The sequence below is a fragment of the Diadema setosum genome, chromosome 2 (genome assembly GCF_964275005.1).
Source record: "Diadema setosum chromosome 2, eeDiaSeto1, whole genome shotgun sequence".
Lineage (NCBI taxonomy): Eukaryota > Metazoa > Echinodermata > Echinoidea > Diadematoida > Diadematidae > Diadema > Diadema setosum.
The window spans coordinates 20,960,745-20,972,431 of NC_092686.1; the positions used below are offsets into that span (position 1 = coordinate 20,960,745).

The 11,687-nt window shown below is 39.4% G+C and overlaps 2 protein-coding genes across 2 annotated transcripts in view; both read left to right on the forward strand.

The window, feature by feature from the left end:
• The window catches only part of LOC140246225 (mitochondrial 10-formyltetrahydrofolate dehydrogenase-like), a 647,794-nt gene that overhangs the window by 433,402 nt on the left and 202,705 nt on the right, over nucleotides 1–11,687 (forward strand). The window lies entirely within an intron of this gene.
• LOC140240717 (uncharacterized) lies at nucleotides 6,630–9,701 on the forward strand. Its single transcript, XM_072320483.1, has 3 exons — nucleotides 6,630–6,759; nucleotides 7,332–7,642; nucleotides 9,275–9,701. Exons 2-3 carry the CDS (start codon nucleotides 7,348–7,350, stop codon nucleotides 9,649–9,651), a joined length of 672 nt encoding a protein of 223 aa, XP_072176584.1. The 5' UTR covers nucleotides 6,630–6,759; nucleotides 7,332–7,347; the 3' UTR covers nucleotides 9,652–9,701.

An 11,687-nucleotide genomic window follows, 5' to 3' on the forward strand; every position in this document is an offset into this window, starting at 1 on the left:
CAGAGCTCTGAGCCGTCGAAGTAAACCAACCACGCCCCTCGGACCGTACTGTACTGGTTGAGGTGGGGATTCATGTTTTGAACATTCCTAAGTGAGATAATGAGAAACCTCTTATTATGAAATATGAAAGAGCATGTAATTTTAAGAAGGATTCAACGTTCACTTTGTTTGCTGAAAATTGGTTTTCAAAATAATAGCTGAGATATCCAAAAAAGTGATAATAATAAAAGGCGACAGGCCACACCTTTTATGAGGATATCTTTGTTTCACATTGTTTTTGGATATCTCAGCCATTTAAAAACCGATTTTCATCAAATAAACTTTTGATACCCCTTATTGCATGCTCTTTGACATCTCATAGAGTGGTTTCTGAATATTCTCACCTCAACTGAACTACACACATGCCCTGCATACAAAGTTGGTACAGGGATTGGCATTGACATAAGTAATAATATGGCCTATTCCTCAGCTGTTGTCTGCCATCCCCAGTGATCACATCATTGCTGTAGGCCTAAAGAGCTCTGAATTTAAGGTTGTCGGGGGGGGGGGGGGACACCGATTGTATATTGCTGAGTCTTTCCAAATCTCACGTTAACTCAAAGGCTAAAAGAGGACTAGTGGAAAATCAAAGGCATAGAATTCATCAGTCAGGAGTCAAACATGCTAGAAGCAGCATTCGTCTATGCTGTGATTTTATACTGATCAATCTCTTCGGAAAGAGAGTGGATGAGCGGCATTCAACAAATAAAATTAATCCAATGAACGGTCAGGAAGAAGGTGCCTTCAGTAATTACTACAGAAAACTGGCCATCGTCCAAATGCAATCCTTCCTATGTTATTCAGTAAATAATGATGGTGGATTTCACCACAAATGGTGGATTCAGTCAATGCAGAAAATAGTGGTGCGTATCAGCAAGGAAGAAGTTTGAGGAAAATAGGACAGCCCGTTGTGTAAGTATTAAAAATCCCATGTGCCTTCATCGCTGGATAAGAATACTACAACTGAACATAATTCGCGATGTCACAGTATACGATAATATGGTATCGATACAAGGTAAGAGAATACAATCATATAGGCCTAGGAAGTGTAGCATAATGGAATAGCACTTGAATTTATACCTCTTTCAGAATGCAGAGGAATTACTGTATGTTACCCCGAATGTGACAGTCAGTAATAAGGACACACACGCACAACAACAACAAATTACTGAATTGAAATTCTGCGGAATTTTGAGGAATTCAGCATGACGTGATTGCGTGTCACCTCGGATTCCCCACCCAGGGGGTGCTTTCAGAGGGGAACGAGCATCGAATATTATTGTATGTGTGCCCTATATAATTCACAATATTTATACAAGCTTTGGCTTTTTTTTGTGGATTTCTCTTCTCCACATACAGTTAAACAATATAATATAATTTGCTTACTTAGTTCATTTACCAAAATATGAAGACAAAATCATTATGACTGCAGTGTATTATTGAAATTTGTGTGAATTGAAATTCTTTTCTCATGTAAGCGTTATGTATATTACCTTGTTTTACTTTAAATGGAAATGAAATTATTTGAATTGAACTGACCCCATCATCGATCGATAGGTCCTATACCGACCGGGGGGGGGGGGGGTCCACTTCTGGAGTTCTGCATGCAAACACATCTCTGTCAAATTTAGGACTTCCATGATCAGGTATGTAAATAGACTGATCACAGCTCTCGTCAGTTTCGTTATCGCTCTTGTGCTATTTTTATTGTTGCAAATGGCAATGAACTGGGAAAAGTACAGTGTTTCTTCCGCCCAAATTAAATGCAGTATATGACAATGATTATTATAATCCTTGTCACGAAGTTGTTATCATGGCAGGCGACATTCTACAAATGCTGGAATTGGTTCTCTGTAATTCTTATTGGCAAAGAGTAAAATAATATCTATATAGTGATTGCATATACCTGATCAAGTCAGAAATCAAAGTTACGGAATTAACACATAGCACGCACACTGTGAAAGAGGCGGCTCGATGACGTCATCACCTAACATTTTTCCCCTCGTTGTGTACACATTACAAAAATAAATGACGACGAGACTACAGTACAATGTATCCCAATGCTAATGATACATCTTATACTTATCGATTTCATGTTAAATGAAAGGATTTTCTTTTTAAGTGAAGATTCGGGAACAGTTCAATCGAAACTTACTCAGATTTAGACCTCCGGATTTAACGAAACCTCTTATCACCGTTCTCTTCGTCTCGTTGTACTATTTACTAGTTGCACTCCGAAGAAGTTTCTTCAAACATAAATGCAAAGCATCGAGTGCTTATACTCCCCGACATAATCACATCAGCCCAAGTTTTATATACGGGGACGACGATCGCTAAGATAGAGATTTTCCACTAGATGAGTAGCGGGGAAAAAAAAAAACACCCCACAAGATAAAAGAATACACAACCACCAGTGACCTTCTTTTGAGGAGTCAGTTCAAAGAAGAATGATGTGTCTGTGCGGTTTCGATCGGACCAGCGGACAAAAGACACACGTAGTATACCTGCCTGCCAAGGGAGTTTTAATTTGCTATTAAAGTAGATTATCTTGCATGACAAGGCTTTTTAGCGACAGTCTATACTTGGTTTAGAATCGGGCTTGTTCTGAGATGATGACTGTGACGAGTGCTTCTCAGTCTGTGGATATAGCATGTTTTCTGATTCTTCATTTTCAGTGTTCACGGGTTAAACTGATTGCTGGAGTCTTTACCTTGATATGTAGGGGTCGAGTCTCTCTCAGTCCACATACCTTCCAGCTCACTGATGTGAATTATTTGTATAAAATGTATACCATAATCTTGCTTTTTAATCTCCCTACAATGTCTCTATCCATTGAAAAAGAATGCTCTTATATCATGGTATACTCGCTCTTTCTTTCTATTGAAAACAATCAACCTGCGACAAGGAGAACTCTCAGTTGGTGGAGTACAAGGATGGAACCTTGAATTGCTATTCGTGGGTGTTGTGATTTTTTTTACCCGATTGTTCCCTGATTTTTCCCATTTTTTCTTCCAATTTTTTTAACGATCCTATACTACTACTACTACTACTACTACTGTCGTGGATAGGTGGTACGTTAGGGGGCTGTGATGATGTGGTGATAGACCCCAGGACTCAAATGAATGAGTGGACGCAGGATTGTAGTTCACTTGACTTTATTGGTGTCAGTAAATCGACACACAAAAAAGAAAAACCCTAAGTCAGGTAGCAACTCGCTCTTTGAAAGTATGAACCCTCATCCTCAGACATGAGAACACCAGTACCGGAGGGCTGAACATCTCACCCATGAACAAGTTTGTCTTGTCCAAAAGAAACTGCCAAAAACCAAAAGACATCATAACAGGCAGCAAACAGCCAGACTCAACCCATTGCGGCAGGTTGCTTGTCCTAGCTACGGTGCGAGAGTGCGAAGTGAGGTGTGTGTCGTGCAGAGTGCAGTGCAAGTGTCCAAATTTCCCGCGGTACATTACGAACAGCACAAAGGGCGCATTCATGTGCAACTCAACCCCTGGAAAATGACTAATATTCATCCGCCTACTGTCCATTTCTGTTTACAGCAAAATTTCACAAAATTATGAAAATTATCCTTCTCACTCCTATTTCTAAACACACCAATCTAACCTTCCATTTTCCAACTACATATACCAAATTACGCATCACAAATAGGGAGTACATTAATTCCAGACACTAATTTCTGATACATCGGTGCATGGTCATCTTGAATACCTAAAGCATTCCGAATTCCTGACTGTGATTACCAAGCACGTTCGACAAAAAGCTCTTTGTAAACAACTCCTGTTTCACAACAACTGTCTAATGAGCTGTAATAAACTCACAATAAAACTAGTAGTCTTCAATAAAGTATTTTCATCACTTTCTCAATTTCCATTTCCCGTCACTACTACTACACTACTACTACTACTACTACTACTACTACTACTACTACTAGTATACTAATTCTAGTGCATGTATTAGCTTCAACCTACTAGTATATGCCATCTCGGGTTCCATAAACGAAGTAATTGCACCTCCAAATCTGTCTATCTAACATGGCTGTCCTCAGTTCATTTATACTATCAATGCCTGTGTCCTTCAGTTATATCAATATAACACACTGATGAAGGTAGCCCTGTAATGCTTCTCCCTCTTTTTGCAATTCCCCGAGCCTATAAAGTATGTGTGTGTGTGTGTGTGGGGGGGGGGGGGGGTATATTATGATGTATATGAACATTACATTTTTACTGATGGACGTAATCCTTCCTTTCGCCCTAGCGCGTATTGTACATTTATTTTTGCCCCTCCGTGACGTTCTTTACACGCCCGCATGGCCTATATGCAACTAAGAGACAAACAAGAAGTGTAGGTATAGGCCTACATGAGATGACCGTATAAAGGAATAAGAATATAGGAAAATCCAGTTTGGTTACAAATGCTATATTCAAGATGACAGCTCATAGATGGGATATCAGGTTAGCATGCCTGTGCAGTGACGGGGCGATCGTTAACGGGCCGTTAACGATCGCCCCGTCACTGTACAGACACGTTAACCTGGAAACATTGAACTGCGCATTACTTGAATATGGGACCATTATGAAGCAAATACATTTAAATTTCACACAACAATAGATATAATGTACTCTTAAATAAATCCCACAAGGATTGGAACAATCATCCTCCAGCATTCCCACTGATTCCTACTGATCAGTTTGTAATACTCGCCATCCCCTTTATATTTCAATGAGTCACAAGTCAACGCTATGATAGTGTAATCTCTTGTAGCTCCATGCTTTAATGATAGCATAGAGAACATTACAATGATGTGCGCTTGGTCCCTGATGGACAAAGTGATATTGGGAAAGAAGCTCTCTGTGGGAAAAAAAGATGTTTTATGGCACAACCAAAATATTATTTTCAAAAAGAATCCTCTGTTTTACAAAGAATGGTTTGAGAGTGGTCTTATCCGACTGGAAGACATCTTATTTGGAAGGAGATACAAAACGGTGGAAGAACTCTTATCATTATTAAAATTTAGAAATAGTAAAAAAAGGGCAATTTTTAATTATTCGTAACTGCGGCAGGCTGTACCGAAAGTCTGGTTGACACAAAATCTATTGACACAGATCAGAATATTTCATCAATATATACCCCACATTTAGAAATGGGAAAAAATGTAAAGAGATTATGTTATGTAACATCTAGGTATTTGATTGATTGAGCAAGAAGGAGTGTATACCCGGTGTTTTTGTTTATGTTTTTGTTTTTCTGGGAAAGTGTAACGGGAATGAAGATAATTAATTTTGGAATGGTTGTTTTGTTCGTAATTTGGTTAAATTAAAATATAATAAGTTGGAAGAATTCAATTTCAAAGTGTTATATGATTTATTACCAGTAAAGATGAATTTGTTCAATACTAGTGGAGAATAAGTAAATTCTATGTTTGATGCTTGTCAAATAGATGAGAATATAAACACAATCATGCTTTTATTACATGTAAACTGAACAAAAGTTTTTGGAACTATTAAGTCATGGTTAATTCAGCAAGTTTTTCACGTTTGTGTTAACATTAATCTTGAACTTTTATTAAAGAGCAATGAAGAAAAAATAGATGGTTTTATGTATTTAGCTTTTTGGTGTATTCATAAATTGCTAGTATTACGTAATTGTGGGTGCTGATTATAGAGAATATAGATTGAGATATATGATTCTATCAGAATTACGGAAAAGACTTGAAGTAAACAAATTACGTTGTGGCAGACCCTTGTTTAATCTGCCAAATGATTTATTTGATTATGTTTGACTTTCTCTCTAATCTATGCCTGTAAATGAAAATTTTGATGTTATTTTTGCTGTTTGAAATGTGAATCTATATTTGAAAAAAAAAAAAAATAGCCCAGAGAAGATCTGGCATGCCGAACTGGTGGATACCTTATAAACGCCTCCTTAGCACACTATACTCAGTATTGTTTTGCATTTAGGTTACAAATTTCCGACACTCAACTAATTTTATGCGTGTGGAGAAGATTTTACTGTGCTAATCATTTTATCAGTAATTATTATAATATTCAGCCCATCGTTACGATGAATTTCAGGATTCGACATTTCGATGTATACTAGTAATTTCATAATGATGACATGTTTATCGCAAGTGTCTGTGCTCAAATTTGGTCATGTGTGAGGTATAAAACGAAAAGGGGACCCTCTCCACTACATTAAGTATAGCTGTCAATCATCACTCAGATGAAAAAAAAAAAAACCAAACAACCCACAATAAATCGATAACAACACACACGGCTCCGGATCAGCAACTTCATATTTTATTCAAGCGTTTGGCACAATGTGCCTACCGTTTGCTGTAGGGTACTGACCTTGGGCAAGAGCCACGAGGGGGTTGGTATCTATTGTCTTTTTTCTTGTGTGGGTACTGCCCAATGTATTTAGAACCAATAAAGAGTGCGCTTTCAGCGTCTGTCATTTCGGGGGAGGGGGAAAATGCGGGACAGGGGGAATCCCCATCCGGGGAATCCCCAGTCACAGGCTGATCGCTGGTGAGTCTACAGGGCAACGGCAGAACCAACGACTGTGTATGTGTGAAGAGGTTTGAGCGCCGATGGCGTTGGTTGTGTACCAGTAGGATCTTTGGTACCAGTGACAGTGTGCTTCCATGCCTTGCATCGTCTCATAAATCCGTGCCAGCCTGACCTCTCTCTGTTCCGGCCGAATGTATGTACAAAGTTCACTGAACCTCACATAAGTGTGTCGTAAGCCAGCTAAATTGTGAGACCAGTCCGAAAAGTGCAAAGTTTTGCTGTAGGTAGGTGGTGATGAGGGTCACACGCAGTGCACACACTACGACCCGTACTGTACGCTTTTGGATCTGTTGATTGGCGACATAATCGCTGAATGGCTATCTTGTATTCTCAGATTCCGTTTATTTTGTTTCATTTCTTCTGAATTGCTGATTATCTATAACAATTCCCAGACAATCTCTTAATGTCACTTTATCATGTATCTACACTGTAATTGCCATGAAAATTGAGATTGATATCATGGAATGATAATTGGGGCAAAACAAATTGTGATAGACACAGCCTCACCATATATGCTCACAGGAGATGAGAGCTGTCACATAGTGAAGATGGGACAGAGAGTAAATTATTAGTACGGCTGTATTTGATTATTCATCTGTCGAGCGAGGCATTGTCGTTGTGAGGTATAATATCACCAAGTTTTTAATTGTAACACAATTTTAGCCTTTTGTTAATCTTATTGTCCTTTTGACTTTTCATTGATAGGTGACACATATAAAAAATGGCATCATTAGAGAATGGTGAAGGAACCCGTCGCATCTCAGTGACAGTGTGTGGATCTCAGAGAGAGGTCTGCGTCAGTGGGTTCATTGAATTTTTGCAAAAGAGCTATCCTCAGATTATCGCAGATGTGAAGTATGAGGAGATTCCCTACAACTCGATCGACTCCTTCAGGTTCAGTGGCCCTGTAGATGTCGTCATCTTGGTTCATTCCATCTATAACAGAAGAATGGCAATTACCAATGTCCCAGATGCACTCTTCAACAAGTTTTTGCCCATGGCAAAACGACTTGTAGGTGAGTTTGATGGCAAAACGGATCAAAATCCTCAATCTTTAGACCTACTATCATAAGAGGTCTAAAGACTGAGGATGTCTTTATCATTGGGTAGTTGCTATTTTTTCCAAGAGATCATATTCCATTAGGTAGATCTTCTTTTTTTTATGGAGGCATTTGTCAGGAAACTTTATCATGGGCAAATATAATTCTCGGTAACGCCAATGCGCACACTGAAGAGCTCTGTCACAGACGTACTGTGGAATTCTTCGGTGTCCTTGTTTGCTTCCGGTTGTCTCATGAGTTGCAGTTCCCATACGATTCAGTGCAGAGTAATTTGTCTGCTTTTCCGTCGTTACCCCTTGTTTTCTTGGCTATACATCAGCTTAAAAGAGTTGAAAGTTTCTAAGTTTTACTGATTTGTGGTCACTAGAGTCATGGTTCATGCAAGGTTTCAATGTGCTGGTCACATGATGATTGATGGAAAGCAAAGAAATCTTCAACAAAAAATACCTATGGATAAAGACAGAGCGTGATTTGAGTGCATGTGCAGCCCAAACCAGGGCAAGTTTGTCCAGTGAGCTATCCCATAATGCATCTAAAACGCTGCTCTGCGCATAGCACCTAGGTATTGGCGATACCGAGAATTTAATGCCACAAGCTTTTTTTTTATTTTTTAGATGTGTCCTTTTAGAGAAATTTGTGTTCTTACCAATACATTTTAAGTATATCCCATGTCTACAATACAATGTGAGAAAAGAGGGAATGTCGTGCATGATGGACTTGCTGACATTTATTGAACTATGGATTGGCGTTTGATCATCTCTTGTTTGAGTTAATACAGTGTGAGCTCAGCACAGATATTGCAATGAGTTGGAGGAAGTGCTTGACATCAGTACACATATTTTCTAAGCAGGATGAAGCATGTAGGAATGGTTTACATTTCATGTCAGATATTTGTGTTACATGTACTGACTACTGCAGTTATTACATATGTATTGTAGGCCCTACATACAGTGTATATAGGCCTATATGACATATATTTTATGGCAATGCACGTAGTGTTTTACACATTGGGACATGTAAGACATTGTAGTGATCGTGGCTAACATTCATGCTCAAATCTACAGCAGAGAAATGAAAAATTGTAAGTGCATGTGTATTTTACAAAACGTAAAGCTTAATAAGAAATTCATTAACGTACATTCTCTGATGTAAAATATTTACTACATACGGTGTGTTTCACCCGTTCAACTATTGCAGTAAAATCAATTTGCTTTCAACAGCTGTCTCATCCATTATGACAAGATGCAAATGTTTGCAGTGAGGAGACTTAATGTCATCCTTTGCTCTAGCATTTTTGACAACATACAATGGGCCTTAAGAAAGAAATATCAAGAACCTAAATTCTAACATGAATTTCTATATCGTTTTTCTTTTCTGTTGTGGTCAGTTGTGCTCTTGGTATGACTTGTGCGTCAAGTATACGGTGTTAACTTTACAGCTACAATGAGCAACAATGGCAAAAAATAATTTTATACGAGTATGCAAAAAGTATAAGTCTACCATTTGTTTATGAAAATTATTCAAAGATTGTCTTAGTCATCATTAACAAATTAAATCAATGCCATCACATTCCTCTCCTGTGTGCAGGACATGAGAAACTTGCCATATTAGTGCACGACATGTCCTATCCCATTGATCGCAAGGAGATGGACCAGCGAATGTGCAGCTTTCATGACTTACAGCCATTGGCGTTTCAGTGCTCGGACCTTGTTATGACCTGTGGGAAGCTTGATGACAAGCAGCCGATACAGATTGATGATATGGAGATGACGAGAATGAAGATGTTCCTGGAACACACCCAAAGCCTTCCACCTCCATCACCCAGCAAGGGCACAAATCTTGTGTTCTATCTTGTGTTAGCTGTTGGGGCTTTGGTCATATTTCTTTTGTCAAAAAAAGGAGTGCTGAGTGATTTTGTCTCTCCTGTGCAGGAAGTTGACTCTGGCCTTGATACTGAGCTGTGAATTCTTTTAAGATTGATAACACTATTCTCATTAACCATAGAACTTAGCAGTGGTGGATCCAGAGGGAGGCGCACCGGGCGTGCGCCGCCTCTTTATGTTTTGTTAAAACAAAAGAAATAAAAAGAAAAAGGGGCGCTTGCGCCCCCTTTAATTTTGTAAATGCGCCTCCCCTTTACGGAATTCCTGGACCCACCCCTGCTTAGTGTACAGTTGTTTTGTTTTGTTTTTTGTTTGTTTATTTGCTTCTTTTTTTTTTTTGCTGTAATCTAGCAAGCCAAATTTTATGTTGTACCCAGAATTCAAATATGAGAGAAACTTTTTTTTTTTTTTTTTTTTTTTTTTAATAGAATTCATAACTGTTTGAAATATTTTAGGACAACTTTTGGGAGATATTAATGTTCATGTGGACGACCAGTTGGGCAACATGTTTTAAATGTGATTACTGTCTCTCCTATTCTCACCACACCTTCACTCATCATAATTATACTGTACTACCTCTGTCTCTTGCATCATTTCTACCCTTACTACCATTGTGATGCCTCTCATTGCTATTAGACTAGTCAATCTAGCCCCCAAATGGCCAAACCCGGAAAAAATTGCAACAGAATTTATTTTTTCACACACATGTTCCACTGATATCCTTAAACAACATACAAAAAATCTAGAGGAATATAGGTGGGGGAACCTGTCTAGAATAGGATCCAAAGAGAATGTGTGTTTTGCCACGTTGTAAGCACAACCACATGCGTTGTTTTCTTGGTGTGTGTTACACAAAGGTGCTCTTTGTATCTAAGCTAACATCTAACCTTCATTTACATCATTACATCAGCATCCAGTGAGATGGCTTCCCTGTCTGTACACTAGTTGTGCATGGTCTTCTTGGAAAGCTGGCAGTTCTCTGATTGCCTTGTCAGTACATAGTCTTAAACAACCTTCAGACATGGATCTTTGTGTGTTGTGCAATGAGTCCTTGACCAATGGACAGTCAACTGTTGTACTGGGAGAAAAGGGGAGCAGTGGTGTCAACAAAGCAGCTGAATTACGGGGGGGGGGGGGGGGGGGAGGGGGGGGGGGACAACATTGATGTATGTGCTGGACATTCTGTGCATCAAAAGTGCAGAAGGGACTACACCAACAAAAACATAATCAGTCGTGATCTGAAAGCAAAGCTAGAGGGTAACACCTCAACTCGTGGTCCCACTCTGCGTTCACAGGAGCCGGTGTTCACATTTAGTAAGCACTGCCTACTTTGCGCTCTACCTGTACAGCCTACCGGGAAAAAGAGAGGCCACGATGACACAGTTGTCTTTCCTGTGAGAACGGAAGATTTCCAGGCTACAGTAGAAAGTATATGTAAAGAACGGCAGGACAGCTGGGCTGAAAAAGTTCACAGCAGGATTGAGTTTGCACAAGATCTCCATGCAGCAGATGCGGCTAGTGTGCAGCATCAATTTCAGAACTGGAAAGCAGATTCCATTAATGTACCAATGTTCAGCTGATGATTCTATGCAGAAACAAGTAGGACGACCTGTAATGTCCCACAGAGAGCATGCCTTTCTGAAAGTTGCTGAATACTTGATAGAGAATGATGAGCATATAACCGTGACTGATCTAGCAGACAAGATGTAGGAGTTTTGCGATGAGCCTTACAGTGTGAAGTACATGAAGCAAAAATTGCAGGAGCATTTTGGTGACCAGATTATCATCACTTCCATCAATGGTAAAGCCAATGTGGTGACATTCACTAGCACAGCATCAGCCATACTGAACAAGTTCTACGAGACTCCAGAGATGACCGATCCTGAGGCTGAAAAGATGAGAATGGTAGCAGCAGCAGCAGAAATGATCAAGAATGACATAAAGCGCACAGAGACATCGAAAGCTGTCTACCCAACACCAGACGATATTTACTCCATGGAAAAGAACAATGCCATTATTCCTGAATCCCTCAGACTCTTACTCAGAAGGATTTTTAGCTAAAAGAACGCAGAGGTGAAGATAGCCTCAGTAGGGCAGGCGATTGTGCAGGCAGCCAG